This window comes from Hippocampus comes, unplaced genomic scaffold, assembly GCF_001891065.2.
Source record: "Hippocampus comes isolate QL1 unplaced genomic scaffold, H_comes_QL1_v1.1 scaffold1, whole genome shotgun sequence".
Classification (NCBI taxonomy): Eukaryota; Metazoa; Chordata; class Actinopteri; order Syngnathiformes; family Syngnathidae; genus Hippocampus; species Hippocampus comes.
Window position 1 is genome coordinate 1,009,444 of NW_017805010.1, and position 23,395 is coordinate 1,032,838.

The window sequence follows — 23,395 nt, forward strand, 5'->3', positions numbered from 1 at the left end:
TATATACACACACACACACACACACACACACACACACACACTGTCATGTTTCGGTTTGTGACCAACAGGTGGCACTGTAGGGCTCTCCCTGTAGCTGCACACCTGTTGGTCGTTATGTCATTAGCTGTTTAAAAGGACTCCTGGCACGGCCACTCGGTGTTGGGTCATTGTTTGTTTGCTTGTCCTATCATGTTTTTCTGTCATGGTTCTGTTCTAGTTTTTTGAGCTTCAGTCATGATTTTTGTTTGATACTTTGGATTCGTTTTGTTGCTCGGACTTTGTTTGTTTAGGATTTAGTTTTCTGTGTTTTATCAATACACTTCTTCAAGTACACCCTGCTCCTCCCTCCTGCCTGCTTTTTGGGGTCCACCACCACCTCGCAACATGACATATACTGTAAGAAGACCATTGTGGATTGTACTCACACAATATATGTATGACTGTATGGGCTCTAATTTCGTTCCCAGCTGAAGTTTTCGCACAAGGCATAGCCCAACTGTCCACTTTTTGTATTTTGCTTGACTTTGCACAGGTAAAATTGGGTGGAATGGAACAAGCCTTTTCTTGGCCAGTTGTGGCCACTTCCATCATTTGCTTTAAAATCAGGCCAGTCGGAGCATAGCACGCCATGCTTGCCATTGCGGAAAACAAAAATAGAGTCGCTGGAGTCCATGCATGACATTGCCAGTTAAACTGCAAGAACTCCCCTTGCGGATGACAAAGTTGACCATACATGTGATGTGGGCCATTGGATCTCGCCTTGCACCTGTACGACCATTTATACGCTGAGCACAGACGACTTTCTGTTACCAAATTGTCAGATGAGTCGAGAGCCGGAACGCCTCGACAGGCACAACAATTCCCCAAACACAGTACTGTAGTCTGGACTTGCGTCACAATGAAAATTAAGTTGCCCATTTGGATGCAGAGTGCACTGCCGCCACTCTACCAAAGTAGGGCCCGATTTCTAATTCTTGTCTTCTTTTTCTTCTCTTCCAGGGGACCAATGGCTCAGATGGGTAGCCCCAAACCTGGCATGCAACAAGGAGTTCCAGGGGGAGGAGGGATGGGAGGTATAGGAAGTGGGATGGGTGGAGGAATGGGAGGTGGAATGGGTGGAGGAATGGGAGGTGCAATGGGAGGCGGAATGGGAGGCGGGATGGGAGGAGGGTTGGCCACTGGAGGTGGAATAGGCTCTCGAAGCGGTGAGCCTTATCGCCTGGCGACCCATGACACTCCAACCTCCCCCCGTCACGTGCAGCCAGGCCAGGGGTCCAGCACGGGGCAGGGCTCCACCCACGGGATGAGTCACAGCCCAGCTGGTACCGGCGGCATAGGCGCCCATGCAGGACAGAGTCCCGGCCAGCATGCCTCCCGACGAAACCTGCAAGTCGACTTCAACAGTTCGGGCGGCTCCAGAACGGGCCGATCCCCCTCGGTGTCGCCGGACCGCGGCATGACACCCACCTCACCCTACTCTGTGCCACAGATCGCGCCCATGCCAAAGAGCAAACTGTGTCCAGTGTGCACCACCACAGAGCTCTCCAACCCACCAGCTGTGCCCAACTACAACACCTGCACGCAGTGTAAAGCCACTGTGTGTAACCAGTGCGGATTCAACCCCAACCCACACCTCACTGAGGTAGGTCACGCTTATTTGTGTCCTGTCCTGGTGATTCAGAGAATGAAGTCAAACCTGGGGTCCATTTCACAAAGCGGGTTGAGCAATAACTCCAAATGTTTCAATCCTAAAATGAGGGAAACTTTGGGTCTCAAAAAGGGAGGTCACTCAAATTTGCATTGACCCGAACAACAATGTTCTCCCACGCCGTCTCCCTCCCTTTAGCAGCTTGCACTTCTTCCTGAAAATGTGTTTAAACTCGCTGTATGAGTGCAATAACATTTCCAGCTCTATTGGAGTGAAAAACGCAGCCCTCCTCTACCCCGTTGCTATGGTGACTCCTCAAATCGGGCATCCATTGATGCTGTCTTTTCATAGTCGTGGTGCACGTGCTTGCTTATCTTCTGGCAAAGACACTCCGAGTTGATTAAACTGATTCAAATCTGCTGTTCTGGAACCGGAAATTCAAGGTTTCCTATTGCAGAGTAAATCAACCCACAGTTCAGCATTAGACACAGAGTTTGTTGAACACTCATTGTGAAACAGATCCCCGGACTAACAATACCGCCAATAACAATACTGCATGAAAACTGAAACTTCTAAAACAAAACCTAGTAGTAGTAGTAGTAGTAGCAGTTGTAGTACAGTATTTCAATCTATTGATTGGTCTGTGTCATTGAGTGTGAATCATTACTGTCATACAACCTAACCGGGAATTGTTTTATGCTGGTTTAAGTTAGAAATTTGAAAAGAGCCTTTAGCATCTTTGTCGCCTCGCCCTTCTAATCTAATAAGTGCTACTTGCATCCATAAATTGTCATGTCATAACATCAGATAGCATTTAGCGGAGTCGAGTGATGCCAATTAGGGGGATCAGCCAGAGATTACACTTGTTTTAATTATGTCAGCGTGTAGTTTATTAGTGACGTGGCTCTTGCTGTTATTTTGTGGTTTTGACCTGGAATTGTAGTTAGACCGGCCTGCATGTATTATACAACGTGGACTAACATATGGAGGTTAACAACAGCAAATGTGTCCATCATCACGAAGAAACATTTTTGGAGCTCAACTGTGCTTTACAGGAAGCACTTGCCTCTTGCGAAACATGGATGAATCGCATTGAACCCATTTCTATCGTTGGGTGCTGCGATTGTCACTTCAACATTTTAAATGGATAACATTTTGCGAGAGAATCTGCTCTTATGAATATGGATGAGGAATTTTTAAACGCCCACACGCCCTGATGCATTTGCGGTTCTTTTTTTTTGTTGTTGTTGTTGAAAAATGACACCTGGGAAAGATGTTTGAAAGCTTCATTTGTGAAAGCTGGTCGTTGAATAACTAACAGCTGGAAAAGCGTAGGCGTTGACCCCTTTCACTGGGAAAAGTGGACAGTAGGTGCTTGAACACCCACATCGCCAACAGGTGTGATGCCTCTGCATCTGACATGGACACTATTCAACATCCAATCGCCAGCCAATTGCAGGGCACACATAGATAAGCATAACATGAATAATAATAATAATAATAATGTATGTAATATAGTATTGTATTTCATGGTACTTATGAACTGATGGTTAAGTTTAGCAACCGCTATAAATTGCAACGTGTGGTAAAATCCATATCGCGCATATCGCTTTTCTCGGTCAAACTTAACATTATTTGTTTTAAATAATTTCATGCAGGAATTAGATATGCAGATAAACTCTGCGGCTTTTAAAACTATTCTCTCCTAAATGTATTGAGCTTATTTACAGTATATGCAAGATTTGTAAGGAGAACAGTCTAGACATTTTGCAAGTGATGTTGTCTCGTGTGGTGCTGTCTGTGCTTTGTATTCTATCTTAGGTTTGACATCGGTGTTTATGTTGTTGTGTTTAGAAAAGACTCTGAGCAAAAGCAAATGGTTACAACCAGATGATTGAAGTTTGACAGTTCACAGAGCAGCACATCGAAATGGAGTCAATAATAAACGGAGCACTCAGTCTGTATCTGCTAACTTGGGACCAAAGATGGGAAACACATTAGCAGCCCGTTGTTGTAATGCAAACTGATGAAATTATATTTGCTTGTGTCTTGAGCAACCATCTTCATGCCGAGGAATATTAGACCCACTCCATTAGTGAAGTCATCCAAGCAAAAAAAGCATGGCCGCTTTTAACCAAAGTGCCTTGGGTGTATGGAAATGGAAAGTTTCTGCATATACTGTCGTGTCAGAGCTGTTTTAAAATACAACTAAATCCTGCCTAAATTACATTTAAATCAAATACAAATAGGTGACATTATCAGTGATCTTTAATTTTCCAATTCAAACACGTTGGTTGAAGAATAAACACCGAAACTTAAAAAAATCCAAACCAAACTGATTTAGGGAAAACATCTTCATGCTGTATTCCGTACTCAGTCCATACGCAGTTAATTGTTTCTTTTTCAAGTGAAATTATAGCTGTTTAGCTTCAAGACCAATTGATTTCGCAATACAATTAAATACATCATCTAGTCGTCCAAATCCCTTTGCCCGAGCAGACGTGATCTCCATTTTTGTCGCTGTCACTTGGTTCGTTGTTCGACCAAGTAAAAACGGCGACCGGAATAGGCCAACAGATTTCGAAGAAACTCCACGCGGCGGTGTCCTCGCCAAAATCAGCCATAGCAACACCCGCCGACTTGGAGTAAAACTGCACCATATTTTCAAACGAAGGTTGCGTGCGAGTTAAAGGCAAAGTGCGCCACACTGTGACGTCCGTGCGGTCGCAAGCAGAAAGAAGCCTTTCGTCTAATTAGGCAGTGCGTTGGCACCATCTCATGGCATTTCAGAATGAACAAAAAAAAATACACTAGTGAGTTTTTTTGTGACTAATGGAGGTGAGATAAAAGAAAATGCCGAAGGTGTGTTGTGCAGCATATACTGTATGTGTACGGGTGTAGTGAAAGAGAGACAACAAGAGTTTGACATCATCCCTGTTGTATGAAGCTTTCTGACTCTTTCGGCAGAAATGTTCAAGAAAAAGCGAAACGCAAAGACAAATGGAGTGAAATATCACTGCAATGTAATTTATAAAGAAAAAAATACAGGAACTCTGAAAGTATGATTGAAATAACCTTGATGATGCTCTAAAACGATGCTAGTAAAATGACACAAAATGCGGAAACTTAAACTGGCCGTTGTGTTTTTGAAGTAATGACATGAAAGACGCTGATGCGGTCGTATCATTTGTTGCTATTTCCGACATAAATGTAGTCATTCAACTCTCTTTCTTTTTCTCTCGCTCTCACTGCCGTTTGTCATCAGACTCTTTTGCCAGCACGTCTTCTTCCCTGCAGCCTGTTTGTTGTTCAACACACTGCATGCTAATTTTAGACTCAGTGTGCACACATGGCTGCTGACAAAAAAGTGGGTCTGATTGTGTGTGCGTGCCCGGGGAGGGGGGGGGGGGGGCCATGCGAGGGGTGCCATGCGTGAAAATGGGTGGAGAAAAGAAGGGATAATTGGTTTCTGCAGAGAAATCTGCAGAGTTGAGCTTCTACTGCCTGTCAAAAACATTTCATGTTCTAATTTGTGATTTTATTTTAATACTTTTTTTTTTCTCGGCAACGGTAGCCGTAGTGCATCCCAAGGGTGTTTGATGGGGATGAGGTAAATTTTCGGTGCAAGTTCATCCACACCAAACTCATCCAACCATGCCTTGGTGGACATTGCTTGGTGCACTGGAACAGAAACCGGACTTCCCGAAACTGTTCCCATTCAGTTACGTACAATTATCCGAAATGTCTTGCTAATATGACCAATTAAAATTGGGGATCAATCATCCAACTTCACATCGCTTAATTAATTGATGAAGAGGCGTGACCATAGCTACCTGTCCAGCCATTTGTCATCTGTCACTGAAGAAAAAGCCAACTTGAGAGAATCTCTGGAGCCCTGTTTTTAATTTGGCATGTCCAAGCTTGTCCTTTTTTTTTTTTTTTTTTTTATGGTCGAAATGGGTTTTAGGAAGCCTAACCACCGTTTTCCAAATGGTTTAAAATTCAGGGGTGTCAAATTCCGGTCCTGGAGGGCCGCTGTCCTGCATGTTTTCCAAGTTTCCCTGTTGCAACACACCTGATTCAAATGATCAGATCATCAGCAAGCCCTGTGCAAGCCTGACATTGAACCTGTTCATTTGAATCAGGTGTGTTGCAACAGGGAGACTTGGAAAACATGCAGGACAGCGGCCCTCCAGGACCGGAGTTTGACACCCCTGGTTTAAATAGTGAGATGTCATCCTACAAATCCCAGTCACCACGCAGCAAAGAAACATTTGTCTGTGTGAATTCACATTGGACAAAGTCGTCTGCTCACATCATATGTGAGTCATCGCCGCAGGTGATAATTTAGTCACTTCCTGAGCATGCAATTACCTTTCACATAATGTGCTGGGAATGAGCGACTCCAGTGCTACTTCAGTGCATGGCATTGTGGGTAAATCAATGATTCATTTTCTTTTTTGTCCCTTCCTGCGTTCCCGTTCTTCGTATTTCAGATTGGTCCTCTTCTACTTTACCTTCACACGTTTAGCTCTTCCCTTAATCTGTGTCTACGGGCAAATAAAGAATGCTGCTGGTTTCATTTAGAAAAAAAAGGTGGCTTTGAAACCAGAAAATAATGTGTGACATCATATTCATAAACATGACATTTGGACACAAGACATGCATTCTAACACAAACAGGCCTACACACCATAACACAAATCAAGGCAAGCAAAAATGTATTTATCCATCCATTTTTTTTTTTTTTTTTTTTTTTTTTTTTGCGATTGTCCACTAGAGCCTATACCAGCTCATTTGGGGTCAGAAGTCTGCAAAGGTGGAGGTTGGGAGCAACTCGGCAGTGGCCCTGGACATCCACCCGTGGATGCATGTCTTGTCTATCTTGTAGAAAGAGTTTTTTTTGAGTTTGGGGGCATAAAGATCAAAAATATTCCATTCGTCTTTTTTTAAAGGGCCCTTTTGGACGGGCACAAATCATCTTTTGGAAGCAAAAAAAAAAAAGAAACTGTACAAAAACAAGACAGAATTTATGCCACTTTACAACCTGTAAATTTTTGCCCATTTCTAAATTGTACAACCTCTTTAGATGGCATTACAGATAGTGGATGATTTGTCAAAATGTCAAAACATCGTTTCTAGCTTCAGTCTATAACTGGGGATATATTGGCTAAAGCCTATAGGGGGCACTACATTGAAGCTTATTGGCCTCCCCGCTGCTCTTTTCCTCAAGTAGGCATAAGGGTGCCCTGATGGCTCTATCATGATCTTCCGACTTCTTCTCCTTCGACTTATCTTCACGCCCTTCCTCACACCCTCGCTAGTTTTTTTTTTCTTCAAACTACCCTCCAAGCTGTCTGCCAGAGATGGGGGAAGAGGATTTATCTTTCCTCCTGCATGCGGAGGATCAGGTCTATTCTGGGAAAGTAGGATGAGATGGAAGGTAAGGGGGAGGAGTGGAGGGGGGGGTAGGGGGTAGGCGTGAGGATGGGGAGAAGTGAGGTAGACGAGGACTCTATCATCATATGTGTTAACTTGGAAAAGTTCCTTTGGTCAAGCAGGACAATCCTGGATGCACACACACACACACACACACACACACACACACACACACACACAAACATGCGTTGACTTGAACCCCCCCCACCGACCGAGTGGATGCAGCTGCAAGCCCAGCAGTTCATGTGCGGGAATTCCTAATGAGGCGTTTTAAATGATGAATGCATTCTGCTGGCACTCACATGGATGCAGATGGGAGGATGGCACTGGGGCGCTGAGCCAGGCTGCCGCTCCACCACGACAAAACGAAAATACAGATCGTGGGAGTAATAAGCTGAAGGATTTTAATTTCGCTCCCAGCTGAAGTTAACTGAAAAACTGACACGGCGCAAAAGAAAATGAAACACTGCAAATTTTAAAATGTTCAATCAAACCATGTCATTCTAATTGGAGTCTGCTAGCTTTATGCACTGGAATAGCATGAAGTGCCATAGACTGGCAAACGAAAATTAGCATTGATGTTACAGGAATGATAAACGTGTTGGGGACCTTCTCTTCGTCTTCTTCTTGCTCATCTTATTTTATAAAGTTTTTTTCTAAAAACTAACTACTTTTAAAAATCCACCCATTTATTTATATCGCAGCCATGTCAGCAGTTACACATAAACAAATTCTTCTTACAAACAAACTTGGATTAATCGATAAAAAAATAAAAAATAAAAAAATGATCGGCCTAAGTCAACCTATTCCCAACATCACATGAAAAAATAATAATGTGGGCTTGATCAAACATCACAGCACAGGGGAGGACATGAAGGTGGCGGAAAGCAGAATCACAGAAGCTGCAGGAGGATTTCCAAAGGTTGGCTGACTGCTGGCCCAGTACGATAACGAGCTGTTTTGACTGAGCTGCGCAAACAGGTCTGCCCTGGACGGGAGATGTCTTATCTCGTATTTTCCTTCCACCGTACCACAGACACCCTTTGGTGGATGGCTGGCGTACCCAAGGCATGAAAACAACAGTGGCAAATGAATAACACCCTTTAGCATTTGAATCAAAAACAGAAAGAAATCGAGAACCATGGGGCGGGGGCGGGGGGTAAGAAGTACACCAAATTAATTAGTATTTAGTACAAGAACACCATACGGACTCTGGGGAACTAAGACTTGGACTAATAGCAGAGATGGGATGCCTAGCTAGGGCTAATGGACGCTAGGGTGCTAGCTGGCTAACAGAAGAAGGCCTGGCTGATGACTTCAGGTGTCATCGATAACCCTTTTAACAAGGACAGAAGGATTATCACAACATTTGGTATTTACCAAACTAGGAAGTAACCATAATGTAACAAAAATAACAATAAATGCGGAAAGTAATTCCAGCAATGCCTGCATCACAAACTTGCAACATACATGATGGACATGCTATGCTTAATTTCATAGTTTATACTCATTTGAATGGATGCCCCCCTCACCCCCCAGTAATTGAACCATCCTTTCCTTATTTCCCTAAAATGTAAATGATTATGTTTCGATATGCTGTAACATATGTTGATATATTTGAGATTGAGAAATTTTACATTTGAAAACAAATTGTCACAAGTGGATACATGGGTTAAATATGTATCTTAAGCCATTCAATGAGAGAGTGATTAATTAATCTGCCTGTCACTACAGCGGAGTGACATAGATGGATGAAATACATGTAGTAAACAAATAATTGCCTCATCAGTCAAATAAAATTTAAAATGTCATAATTTCCCACAGCACAGATCTCTCACAGCACACTTGTGTGTGAGTACAGTAGTTGGGTATCATGGTTATTGAAAATTTCCGAACCGCTTGATCCTCACTAGGGTCGCGGGGGTGCTGGAGCCTATCCCAGCTGTCTTCGGGCAGTAGGCGGGGGACACCCTGAATCGGTTGCCAGCCAATCGCAGGGCACACAGAGACGAACAACCATGCACACACAAATTCACACCTAGAGACAATTTAGAGTGTCCAATCAGCCTGCCATGCATGTCTTTGGAATGTGGGAGGAAACCGGAGCGGTTATTGAAAATATTTTAAAAAACAAGCAATCATCCTGAGGAAGAGCAATAAATGTGGTGGAGGAAGATTAGAACTGACAGACAAAAACGTTGAAGGTAGAGCAGACTCAACCAAATTATGAGCCCACACGTCAAAGACAGACCATGCGGCTTCCTGACTTGCTTTAATTTGATTTCATTTAGCAGTCAACTTCATTTTACAATCCCGTCATCTTTTCCGTTCTCTCAGATTTAGCAAGCTCGTTCAGTGGCACTTTTTGCTTTGCATTGACCTATCACATCCCCCCCACCCCCTATCTTAAAAGTAACAGACCCCGTCTGTCCAGCCACACTCTATTTATCTATTCAAATATTGTATTTCCACTCCCACCAATTGCGTGTGCATGCGCTCGGCGGGGAGGCTGCGATCACACTGGGTTTGTTCCAGAGTGCTGAGACTTTAATTAGCAAACCCTATGCTGCGATTCAAATCAATACCAGTGAACCCGTTGAGGTAGTTCAATGGAAAAAATGCGTGTGTATGTGTGTCTGGTGTTTGGGTATTCGTCACTGTAGATGAAGTGTACTACAGTACTGTGCCATGGTGATGTGCATCCATTCCTCCATTTTTTGGATGGCTTATTCTCACTAAGGTTGCTGGTGAGCCGCAGCCCATCCCTGCAGACTTTGGACTGGTCGCCAACCAATCGCAGGCAACTAAACATTCACTCCTAGGGACAATTTACAGTATTGAGAGTCTTCACTGTAATTGCAAGCTAGTGAAGGAGCCCGCATTCCCATTTGAGATGTTTTATTATAAGCCCGATATTGTGCGCGATTGTGTCAGTGGCTCCCGCGGCTCGCTCTGGAGGCGAGGGAAGATGGAGAGAGTGTTGTGCACGCAGCTGGAGAGTGCAGCACCTGCGAGGTGCCAATTATGATTCATTGATCGCACTTTGCCATGCTATTATTTCAGCTATTATTTCCGCGGCGTGCAGGAGGTGGTGAAGTTCACAAACATCCCAGTGTGTCTTTCACGTTTGAATGTGTGACTGACACATGCGACTTGTAAAATCCACTTCTCTGCCTTATTAGGACCAGTGTGCAATTGGTGAATGAAGGTATCGAAAATATTATTTAATCAAGGGGGGGGTCATTGTTCTCACATGAAATCATGTTAGGATGACTAATATGTCGGAGTTATGGATGTTAGGATGACTAATATGTCACCGCACTTCGTTATAGGAAAAGTTCCAGGAACGTCCTTCCAGCGTGTGGAATATTGATCAGTGCATTAGCCTGGGGTCTGTAAGACAAACTGTTCCCTCACCGGAGTCATTCTGCAGAAGAGCTTCCACTCAATGACTTTTATTCCAAACGCACTCATGCACCCTCGCCTGTAGGTATATGTACTGTAAATACAATTTCACAAAAGTGAGTACACCGCTTGCATTTTTGTAAATATTATTTTCAGGGTCGGGAACGAGCCGAATAATGTTTTGGATCCCAAAAAATGCACACGCAGACAAAATGCGGAGAACAAAAATGTCTAAACATAAAACGCTGGTTACAAAGGTCCAGAGAAAAACGAAGAATCAACAAAAGGCGCTTGCAAAAGGCAAGGTCATACTAACACCGAGAATACAAACGAAATGACAAGAGTCCAATTAACCCGAAAAACGAGAGCAAGATCAAAATGACAAAATAATATCAATATTGACAAACGAGGAACTAAGGGAGCAAAAAATGACTATGAACGAGGTCGAGACGTCTAGAAAACAACACTTGAGCATAAACAGGAAGCAAGGTGTGTCGCGACACGGCGTCGCGACACACCTTGCAGTCGATGGTCCGCTGCTCTCTGCTGTGCGTGCGTAAACGCGAACATTTACGCACGCGCGCTCGTTTTTTGGTTTCAACCAATCAGCGCCGACGCAATAACGTCACAGCGCAAAGAAGCTTTGAACGACGACAACAGCTAAGCTAGCTAGCCGACACGACGCTCGAAGCCAGACGGCTACGTTTCTCTACTAATCTGTGTGTGTTCTTTTTTGTCTAAATATATATATTTTTTACTACAATAACTGTCTTGTCCACGTCGTCTTTTTTCGTTCCACTGGGGTTTAGCAAGTGTGTTTATAGAGAGACAAAAATCTCTTTAGGTCAATAAAGGTTTATTTACCATGATTTCAATACCAGAAGAAAAAGATCCGTGATTATAATTTTTTTCTAGCCCTAAAAAAAATGCAAAAAAATGATTCTCATCAACAAAGGTGAAAGTCTTCTGGTGTCATGCTTTACATACACTCATAGTTATAGAGAATATTTGTATTTTTTTTCACAGTGCCACATATAACGTAGTCGAAAATAATGCCTCAATCAGAGATTCAAAAAAAAGTTTAAAAAAAAAAATCAAAATCAGTGAAACCATTCTTGATCAAACCTGTGAACTCATTCTAACACCGGACCAGTCCTTGACTATCAATCAGTCGTCTCTACTTCTCTCTGCCTGCTTGTCTTCCTGAGTCAAAGAGCCAAACACGGCACTTTGATAGACAGATCTATTAACGTAAATGCTGTGCGGGTGTCTGGAGATGGAGGAGTTATGTGGATCCTGCGGGAGCCTGTGGAGATGTGCAGTGCACAAGGCGTGGCCAGTCGCGAGTGTGCGTGCTTGAGTGTTCCCCATGCATACAGTGTGCATTGGTCGCGTTACCGATTCTGAATGCCCCGGTTAGATTAGAGCGACATGGCTAAAAATCCATCATCTGCATACGCATACTAATGAAAGGAAATACAGTGATCCCTCGCTATATCGCGCTTCATTTATCGTGGCTTGACTACTTTTCTTTTTCCAAAGTACTCTATTCAGAAAAAAAAATGCCGAATGACTCAGAGGTTTTGTATGCATGAATGGTTCCCGGCGCCGACTTCGACCAATGACAGCACGAGTGCATTTATCCCGTGAGCTGATTGGCTGTGCATCTTCGCAGCCCCGCCCAGCACCTTCCCTTGTGTCGAGTCACGTGGTTTACTCTCTGCTCAGTGTCTCATCACGTGGTTGCTTCTCTGATCAGTGTCCAGTCACGCTGTTGACTCTGATCAGTGTCTCATCAGCTGTGGACTCTCGGATCAGTGTATCATCACTTTGTCTCTCTCAAAAGGCAATGCTGATGAATGTTAATTACTGTATAAGATTGTATAATTAAAGATTTAAGTAAATGTGTGTACTGCTGTAGTCCTTGTCCGAAATATTTAAAGTATAAATCCTGTTTACATATTTGAAACATGCTGGGAACCACATACACTTACACAAAAATTCCGAGTGGGGGAGCTAACGCTCCATCGCGGTTTTTCACTTATCGCGGCAGGGTCCCGGTCCCCATTAACTGCGATAAGTGAAGGGACACTGTAAAGGAAATAAAGAGAAGAAACGGTTCAACATTTAATTATATCCCCCCTTTTGGAAACAAATATTAGAATTTGGGTTGTACATGTCGGTCAGTGCTTGTGAGAAGGCCTTGCTAGCCCCATTGTCCACCATCCTTAGCAATTTACCACTTAAATACAAATTCCACTTTATAACGATAGAGGGAGCCATTGAGCAGACCAAATTTAAAATCTACACAACCCAAGTTAAAAGATGCACCAGTGAGGGACCCAACAAGGAGTGACGATGTCAGCTTTGCGTCCAGCTGAGCGAGAGTCAGGGAACCCCTGACGTGTTAAACATAAAATGTTGACGGGGACATTCTTCTATTGATTAAACGAGACCCTTATTTCCATTTAGATTGCTAATCCTGTCAAATTCCACTGTTTTAGCTTGGACGGATGAACGCGGGAACAACTGCAAGATGTTTTTCATGTGTGAGGGGCCATTAAAATGTCCTGAGGTGCCCTTGAAGTTTAGCATTTATCATACAAATAGGACCGCTACCTTTTAACAGGCGTTGGACACCTTCCAGCATGTATGGCCCTGTAGCAGCAAGACCGTATGCTGTCATTTCATGCATATTCAAAAATACACGCCTCGATGGCGCACGAAATATTTGCATTGGAAATTGTACGCAAGGCATGCTTTTCGTGTTTGTGACGTGCGGCATGGTAACAGTGTGTGGATATGATCGCACTTCAGTTGTACTGATGACGACACCTTGAAAACGAATAAGGTGAGATGTCATTACTTTCTTCCTGGCACCACGGTGTCTGTAAAAGGGAACATCAACCTTTTATTAGGGTGCGATTGATTGTACTTTTTGGCAGTCACTTTGCTGCTTCGAAGGGTAAACCAAGTGTAAAAAGAAGTTAACAGATCTAAAACATACAAGCAACAGAACATTGGGTAGGGACAAGGAGGTTCTTGGTTCATGACGTACACTGAGATGTTTTGAGGTTACAAATGGGACACACTGAAGCTATTTGTGTGGCTTTTGAAGAATACGACGTCATGTGGCAAATATTTACTGGAATTATAACTTTCTTACTGCCGTAGTTTAGATTAGTAATAGATGACAGCATGTTGTGATTTACATACAACTTGAGGTTACGTTGCGACCGTAGGAATGCAGAAGCCAAAGAAAAAGTCATCCTTTGATGTTTACAGAGCGTTTTCTCATGCGGGACAGTGATTCAAACTCTGATGTGTTGTGCAACTTGTTGGGTGAATTCGACACCGTACAATGTGGGATATTTTCCTTCCTGACCATCTGGTGGGACATTCGGGGTCCATTTTAAAAAGCCACCGACGTGAATTCTTTGCCGCTTGCCACCAACGGTGTTTGTTTTGTAACCACAACAAGACACCGTTTCACAGGGATCTTATCCATTGCATTTCTGTTCGCATCAATGCTAGACATCATTTTCATTCGTCTATTGCCATTTTGTGAGCAGTGAGCAGGAAACGCGAGCTATTGAGAGAGGATGGCTTCAAAAGAGTTCTAATAGCGGTAGCGAGTTCCCCTCCAGTGCTCCGCTTTGGCTCTTAGATCGGATCTTCTTCCATCCACCTCCCTGTCCTCTGCATATTCTTTTGTTTCTGCAGGCTAATTAATGACATATTGGATTATAGAGTCATGCTAAACTTTGCCGCCCACTCCCATTGTCAGCTGAGACTCCATGATACCGGCTTCACTATTTTTGACAGTTGTGACAATCAGAGCACACTTTCATTAATTGTTTTGTCATCACTGCTGCTCATCTGTGGAAAGATCACCACTGCAAAAGGGTGTGTGTGTGTGTGTGTGTGTGTGTGTGTGTGTGTGTGTGTGTGTGTGTGTGTGTGTGTGTGTGTGTGTGTGTGGGCACGCATGTCTGAGGACGAATATTTGTGTCACACGTCTTAAAAATTAAATAATCATTTTCAGCATAGTTAAATTCCATTTAAAGCCAATTCACAGATTTTTTTTCCCCTACTGATTTGAAGATAATTGTTGTAAACATATGAAGACTGAGAACCTATATAGTCGAATTTTGAATTTACATACTCCATTGTGGAAACAAAGCAACAAAATGTTTTTCCACCATTTATTTCAGTTTCCTTCATTTTTTTCACGGTGTGATACACTTGGGTGTAGGACATGAGTTGTCCCTTCCCCACGAAATAGCACATCAATTTTTATCCGCCAAATCTTGCTTAGCTATTTTTACCGATTAGCTCACAAGCTAGCTGATGGCTAATGCCGCTCATCATGACGTAGAAAGCGCCATGACAACCTAATTCTAGTCACGGGAGGCTTTATGCAGTTATATTTCCAGATACACAACCTTCCTGCAAGAAAAACTAAAATGCGGCCTGCACCAAAAATGAGTTTGACACCCCTGCTAATGCAAGATGAGTAAACCCTTTCAGGGACAGCGGTTACTACAGTGGACAGTTTGTCATGTTATCGGGTTAATGTGTGGCCCCCACACTGACTGACAACTCATCACATTTTAGTTACCACGCTTAGCTTTAAGAGTGAGCGCTATAAGATTCGACGCAATTCTCAGACTAATGCAGCACAGTTCCACCCCACTATAATAATAAGCATTTTGGTAAATGACTTCAAACTGAGCAGCATTATTTTTGTAAAGTTATCACTTTGGTACAAGACTAGCCCTGGAGGCAGTTTGATTCTGCAGTGATTGTAATATTATGTTGCTACTTTCTATATCATCCTGTCAATGTGGGGGATTGTGTTGGAGCAACAGTATGAGGGCGATTCACCCAGTGGAGGGGCGGGTGGGTGTAAGATTGCTGTATGTTTTGCGCACTGCATTGTGGGAACGGAAGGGGATGGGAGCAATGTGAAGAGATTTACAGTGCTGTGCTCAAGCTGCAGAGATGCTAAAATAGCGGTCTTTACTGTATGCTTGCTGAGTCTTAGCGGGTGAAGCAAAGCTGGGAGGACAGACGCAACGCGAGCAGCTCGACACACTTCACATTGGAGATTTTTCACAGGCGAGAGGTTTTGTTTTTTTTCCTTGTCAGAAGACATAAGCGAGGGGAAACCAGGTCTTTAAGCATCAACTGTCATCTGGAGGAAGAGGAGAGGTGATGTTGAGGGAGGACGAAGGGTGAGGCTCATTTCATAATCGTTCTCATTCCGTTTGTGTCTCGTTTACGTCTGGCTGTGTCTGTGTGGCCAAATGGATTGATGTGTGCGACACTAAAATTCTTCTCATCCAAGTTGCTCCGATCTCTTGACGACCACATATGGCCAATCGCGGCTTTGAATCAGTTTTTACTGGAGCTAAAAGCGGTGTTCATTATGTGAAGTGTGTCGCTGATGCTGTCGCGGTACGCTAGCCTGAGTTGTGTGCGGGCAGCGTGGGGACCACTCAGCGATGGTGTGATTGTGGGTGTGAGTACACCGGTACACTTAATGCATCAGAGATGAAGTTTTTCACTGAATTTATAAAAAAACAGCAACATGAATAGACTCAAACTTTCACTTGCTTTGTAAGCATAGCATAACAGAACGTTTATGGTGAATGGTGTTTTCAGTGAAGCACGGATAACGTGCCACAGTATCATTTTTCGTATTTTACTCTGTGAACTGTATTGATTCTCAACTGCAGTAAAAACAAATGGTTCAAAGGCTAATAGCTGAGATGAAGTGTGCTGTTAAAACATCCTTTCTCGATTTTGTTTGCAGGTCCAGGAATGGCTGTGTCTCAACTGTCAGATGCAGAGGGCTCTTGGCATTGATATGACCACTCCTCGCTCGAAGAGTCAGCAACAGATCCATTCGCCGTCCCACCAAGCGAAACCTCTCGTCCAGCCTCAGCAGGCTGCACCTCAGCCAACACAGCCGACGACTGCAGCACAGCCCAAACCTGTGGCACAGAGCCAGCCCACCCAGCAACAGCAGCAGCAACAACCACAAACTCAACTCTATGGACAGAATCAGTCCTACTCTCAGTCACAGCCATATCCACAGTCCCAAGCATACCCCCAGTCACAGACATATTCCCAGTCCCAGTCATACCCGCCATCTCAGCAGTATCCTCAATCCCAGCATTATCCCCAGGTCCAGGAGCATCCCCAGTCCCAACAGTATCCTCAGTCCCAACAGTATCCCGAGTCCCAGCAGTACCCCCATTCACAACAGTACCCCCAGCCCCAACAGTACCCCCAGTCCCAGCAGCATCCACAGTCCCAGCAGTATCCGCAGTCTCAGCAGTATCCCCACTCTCAACAGTACCATCACTCCCAACAGCATCCGCAGTCTCAGCAATATCCCCAGGCTCAACAATATCCTCAGGCTCAGCAGCAACCTTACCAACAGTCCCAATCCGGACCCCAGGCTCAGCAGCAGCCTTATCAACAGTCCCAGTCGGGACCCCAGGCTCAGCAGCACCCTTACCAACAGTCCCAATCTGGACCGCAGGCTCAGCAGCAGCCTTACCAACAGTCGCAATCCGTGCCCCAAGCTCAGCAGCAGACTTACCCAGCATCACAGTTCGGACCTCAGGGTCAGCAGCAGCAGCAGCAGCAGCAACAACAGCAGCAGCTGCCTTATCCACAGTCACAGTCTGGACCCTTGGGCCAGCAATATCCACAGACTCAGCAGTATCCGCAGGCTCAGCAGCAGCCTTATCCACAGTCCCAGTCAGGGCCCCAGACACAGCCTCAGAATTCACAAGGCCTACACAGTCACACTTCTTCCAGTGGCCCCCAAAGCCAGACGGGTCCCTCTCATCAGGGTATGAGATCTGACTCATATTCCCAGAAAGGTCCAAGAGCTGGTGGAGGTTCTGCAGGAGGCCCCAACCAACCTGGTGGCCCAAGGATCCCCCACCCTGGTGCTGTACCCCTCCCTGGCTTGACAAAAGCACCCTCTCAACCCGATTTGGGTCGTGGCTCTCCCATGCACCAGTCTATGGCACGGCACCATGACCACACCAGAAGCGCTGGCTCCTCTCCAGCTCACAAGCCCCAGACCCAAGCTCATCCTCCAGCCCAGGATGGACTGACCAAGTTATTTGGTTTTGGAGCTTCCTTGCTCAACCAAGCGAGTACACTGATCAATGTGGACCCTTTGCCCACCTCTTCCACTCATCCCAGTCCCGCACGAGGCAAGGTGGTGTTCAGTAATGCGACCTCTGACAGCAAGCCGCCACAACAAGTGGTCTCAGGTGCTAAACAATTTGGCATGGGTGGCCCCCATGTCCCGGGCCAAATGGGTGGCCCCCATGCACCAAACCAAATGGGTGGCCCTCGTGCATCGAACCGAACGGGCGGCCCCCATGCACCGAGCCAAATGGGTGGTCCGCATGCACCGAGCCAAATGGGGGGTCCGCATGCACCGAGCCAGGTGTTAGGGCCGCACGCACCAAAGCAACAGCAGCAGACTGTACCCCAACAACAAGGAATGCCGCAACAGCAGTCGCCCTCCCTTCAACAGAAAGATCCACAGCAACCTCAAGGGCAGCAACACCGACAAATGCCATCACATGTGCAGAAGGCGGAGCTAAAGCAGGAGCCTGCAATTGCTCCCACCGCAGCTCCGGAGCCAGTGAAGCCCAAAGCGAACTGTCCTCTGTGTAAAACAGAGCTAAACATCAACACATCTGACCCACCCAACTACAACTCATGCACGCAATGCCACACTCAAGTGTGCAACCTGTGCGGCTTCAACCCGACACCACATCTGGTTGAGGTAAGGACAGCGACGCATTAATGTAATTCAGCCTGCACAAAATATCCATGCACAGAAATAAATTTCAGTCCGTCAAAACATTTTTCCATGAAAAGCAAATGGGGAAGTAACAAAGAAAGGTCACATTCATTCATAAAATTGGAGGCGGAAGATCTGCAAAAGGGTGCACCTTCAGTGGCTATCATCAACTGATGGGGAAAAAGGAAGCGTCTGACTCGTGCAGACAAGCAGATTGAAAATGACTCGTTTGCATTGAGTCGGCATGATGCCTTCAGGGTCTTCGGGGAATACAGTTGGTCGTGCTACTGTACTGTGTTACTGCCTAGAGATAGACCTAAAGATAATGCATGGGGTTATATTTAGCTACTACTGCTGGCTGCTAATGTTATTTAGACCGAGAAAAAATTGTGTGCATCTGCGTGTGTGTGTGTGTGTGTGTGTGTGTGTGTGTGTGTGTGTGTGTGTGTTAGGTAGAGAAATAAAAAGGGAAGACGGACAGCAGCTGTATGTCACAAAATTAGACATTCATCAGTCATTATCTATAAAAATTAAATTATTATATATGATGTGTAGTTGTCAACAACAACAAAAATATACAGAATATAATGTTTATCCTGTAAACCAAGGGTCACCAACATTTTTAAAGCCTGAGAGAATGCTTCTTGCATTGCGATTAATGCGAAGCGCTACCAGTTTGAGACACACTTCAGAAATAAAATATAGCGGACCAGAAAATGGATGGATGGATGTTTGAAGCCTGAAATGTGACGAAAGGTCAAAAAGCCCAACAGGGGCAAATACTTTCGCAAGCCATTGTACGCAATGCTGGATTGTTTTTCGGCTACCAGTTTGAGACACACTTCAGAAATAACAAATGTGCTCAAATTCATTCATTCATTTCATTTTCCGAACCACTTTATCCTCACAAGGGTCGTTCATTTTCCGAACCGCTTGATCCTCACTAGGGTCGCGGGGGGTGCTGGAGCCTATCCCAGCTGTCTTCGGGCAGTAGGCAGGGGACACCCTGAACCGGTTGCCAGCCAATCGCAGGGCACACAGAGACGAACAACCATCCACACCCACACTCATACCTCGGGACAATTTAGAGTGTTCAATCAGCCTGCCATGCATGTTTTTGGAATGTGGGAGGAAAACGGAGTACCCGGAGAAAACCCATGCAGGCCCGGGGAGAACATGCAAACTCCACACAGGGAGGCCGGAGCTGGAATTGAACCCGGTACCTCTGCACTGTGAGGTTGACGCACTAACCACTGGCCCACCGGGCCGCCGAGATGGATAATTATTTGCATTAATTCCAAAACAGTAACTGGTATCTGTAATACACACACACAGTACCGTAACTTGCTGTTCACAACATTGGGGATAGCTACGAAAGAATCGAACTCTTTAAGATGACAGTGCAGATGACTGTTGGTTTGCAAAAGACAAGAACGCTGCGCGACAGCCAAATACGAAGGGTTGCACTTGATGTTCTCAATAATTCATGGCAGTTTTTAAAATATAAATAGTGGGAAAGATGAAATATTAAAAAGGTGGCGGTGTCTCCTGAAACAGAAAAGTAAAGAGTCATCGGGTTTACTGTGGTTCGTTTAGCCGGCTTTTTAGAGTTTATTCCTGACTTTAGAGTGTGTTTTGCCAAAAACTTCCACTAACTTCATGGAGTGGGGGTGCATGAACCAAGAAATGTAAACAAACCATTGCAAAAAAAAAAAAGCCAACATTTGCCAGTAAATAATGCATGATCTTTCATGTCACAATTCAGCGCGGTCATAGAAGCTGTGGTGCACAACTGCATATGCCCACGCCAACGGAAAGATGAATCTAAATGACGACGCAAGCGCATGCACGGGCGTGCGCCCGCGTGCACTGCATAAGCAGGTACGGCGGGGGAGGGGATTGGGGGAGGTGGGTGACTGAATGAGGCCATTTTTTGGGCCAGTCTGTCACTCCAGCTTTCACAGCTGTTGCTGGTGCCGTCTTCCCAATTATTCCTGCACCAGCTCTACCTGGATAAATTCTCAATGCGCGTGAACTGTGTGTGACATATCATCATATCGTTAGTGTGTGGCTGGTCAACGAGCTTTTGAAAAGGTGCTGTGGGAATGGACATAAAAAGAAAGAATTGTTTTTAAATATCGGTCGATGGATCAAGTCAGAATGCGGTAAATTACGCAGCGACATTTAGAAAGAAATTTGAACAAAAAAAAAAACACACAAAAAAAAAAAAGAGTGAGTGGGAGCCACAGAAGGAACTTGCTCCTAATGGACCAACGCTTCCCTCCACTACTTCAGGACATCTTGCGACAATTAATAATACAGCAACTCCACATTCTTTGCTCTCCTTCCTTGCAACCCAACTTCACTCCATTTTATTTATGGCGACCTTTAAATTTAAATAAAACAACCACAACTTAAATAAAGTGTTTTACATATTGTAAATACATGAAAACAATGATGATGATGATGATGATGATAATAATAATCATAACAATAGAGGGCGGCCCTCGAGTGGTTAGCGCGTCGACCTCACAGTGCAGAGGTCGTGGGTTTGATCCCGGCTCCGGCCTTCCTGTGTGGATTTTGCATGTTCCTGTGCCTGCATGGGTTTTCTTCGGGTACTCCGGTTTCTTCCCAGTTCCAAAAACATGCATGGCAGGTTCATGGAAAACTCTAAATTGTCCCTCGGTGTGAGTTTGAGCGCGGATGGTTGTTCGTCTCTGTATGGCGGGCCAGATCTGGCCCCCGGGCCTTGAGTTTGACACCCGTGTTTTATACAGGATTTTCATTGTTGCTGTTTTTTACTTCAACAAAGACCCAACAGACCAGTGGCAATTTCATATAAAAGATCAATAATTTAATGTGGTAAATTGTTTCGTTATCATTAAGAGAAACCGAATTACAATTTTATGTACAGGTAAATGTCTAGTCTTCCCGATCCACCGCACTATAAGTTCAAATATTTAGCATGCATATGACGTCTGAAGTTGCGTGCAAAGCTCTCCGTCTCAGACCAGCTTCTGCAAATGACGTCTACCCGGTCCATGCGCTTTATTTATTTACCTTTAGTGCTGAGTGTAAAATGTCATTTCAGGCTGTTCAAATGAGTCACACTACTGGTTAAGATGAGCATTACTTTGATAGATATATATATTTTTAAATGCACCTTTTATTTATTTGTAAGTCTCGAAGTATTTTTAAGTATTACACTTAAATCGTTTCTATTTCTATGTAAATTCTGGGCTCTCTAAAGTTACGCCGCCATTCTCCTCCACCTCCTCCTTTTACTCTTCAACTAGTATTTAAGCTCTGCTCTTTTTAGGTGGCACTTCGTCTCAAGGGCATTTTATATTTAGAAACAAAAAAGAAAAAAATCTCTCTTACGTGCACTTCTTCCTCCGTTATTGGCAGAGACAACATGCGGTTAATCAAGTGCTGCCCTTCAACATTATGACTTCACAGTATTCACCATTATCTCCTTGCATTAACCAGTTTTATTTATAGTTTTATTAACATCTTATATTCCGCGTACCACATGTGATTCCCAACCATCTGCGCTCACACTCATACCGAGGGACAATTTAGAGTGTTCCACTAACGTGCCATGCATATTTTTGGAATGCGGGAGGAAACCGAAGTACCCGGAGAAAACCCACGAAGAGCTCAGGATCTTTGCTTCTAAAGATCAGGACATGCAAAACATGGACGCGTGAGCAACTGTACTTTTGTCTATCAGAGCACGAGAAATCGCAAGCAGCTCTGCAAGGTAAACATCGATAGGGCCATCATGCACTTTTTGCGAGAGTGTGCGTGCAGTACCTCGAAGATGTCTACTTTTAATGTCCCACTTTTCCCTATTTCTCACTCTCTTCGTCATTTTGGCTTTAAGTGGGTCATGGTGGAGAGATGCCTTGGGCTATGTAGATGATTAAATGCATCCACCCCCCCCCCCATCTCACACACACACAAACACACACACACACACACACACACACACACACACACACACACACACACACACACACACCAAAATGGCAGGCCCCCACAGGAACACCATGTGTGATTCTGAGACAGTTGAATCCTGAAGGTGAGGGGACGATGCTGCCGAGGAATGTGAGGAATTCCCTCAGTGGGATTTCGGAGGTAAAAAGAACAATTTTCTCTCTCTTTTTTTTTTTTTGTTTTTAATGCCCGCAGCTGTTGAGCGGCCTTGACTTCATCCAATAAATGCTGATTCAGGATGCTTAATTAATCTCCTGTTTATTGGCTTTAAACTAACAGCATCCTGTAATTGCAAATGCAAATCCCGTGAGAAAAGCATCAGGTGACCCAAAAGAGGTAACTGCCACCACGCGTGATGAACAGGTTTGAAATACAGGACTATAGATATTATTTAATGTAGCCTAGATAATAAACCAGAGACATATTTATATCGTTTTGCGGACGAGAAACCAGTGAGAGAGGTATCATTTTTATGTCAAGTGGGGTCGGCATCTGCTGACAGTTAACTAATAAAGTAACTTATAATCGAACTTAGTTACTTTTAAAATCAAGTAATCAGTAAAATAACTCAACTGAAGTAATCCGTGGCAATTTCGTTTTCTTTTTTAAGTAACTGTGAAAACACTGGATGCAAGCACAAATTAACATTCGACATGCTTTTACGATGAAGCGCACATTGCAGTGTTTTTTTTTTTTGTTTGTTTTGTTTTGTTTTGTTTTTAAAGTAGAATTCTCAAATCAGGGCCTCAGTGCAGGCGGCCCGGTGGTCCAGCAGTGAGCGCGTCGACCTCACAGTGCAGAGGTTGTGAGTTCGATCGTGGCTCAGGCCTTCCTGTGTGGAGTTTGCATGGGTTTTCTCCGGGTACTCTGGTTTCCTCCCACATTCCAAAAACATGCATGGCAGGCTGACTGAACACTGTAAATTGTCCCGAGATTTGAGTGTGAGCGTGGATGGTTGTTTGTCTCTGTGTGCCCTGCGATTGGCTGGCAACCGGTTCAGCCGAAGACGGCTAGGATAGGCTCCAGCACCCCCGCGACCCTTGTGACGATAAAGCAGAT

At 44.5% G+C, this 23,395-nt stretch overlaps 1 protein-coding gene across 6 annotated transcripts in view; it reads left to right on the forward strand.

Moving 5' to 3' along the window:
- bsna (bassoon presynaptic cytomatrix protein a) overlaps window positions 1-23,395 on the forward strand; it is a 72,136-nt gene that overhangs the window by 8,194 nt on the left and 40,547 nt on the right. For 5 of the 6 annotated variants that reach the window (XR_002167389.1, XR_002167391.1, XR_002167392.1 and 2 more), the window contains exons 2-3: window positions 1,000-1,642; window positions 16,310-18,316. Coding sequence is in view for 1 of the 6 variants with exons in the window: in XM_019863125.1 (XP_019718684.1) it covers window positions 1,000-1,642; window positions 16,310-18,316 (2,650 nt within the window). In the remaining 5 variants the exon portion in view is untranslated. Of the gene's footprint in view, window positions 1-999; window positions 1,643-15,492; window positions 15,729-16,309; window positions 18,317-23,395 lie in introns of those variants that run through there. The other variant, XR_002167393.1, reaches the window with a different exon arrangement.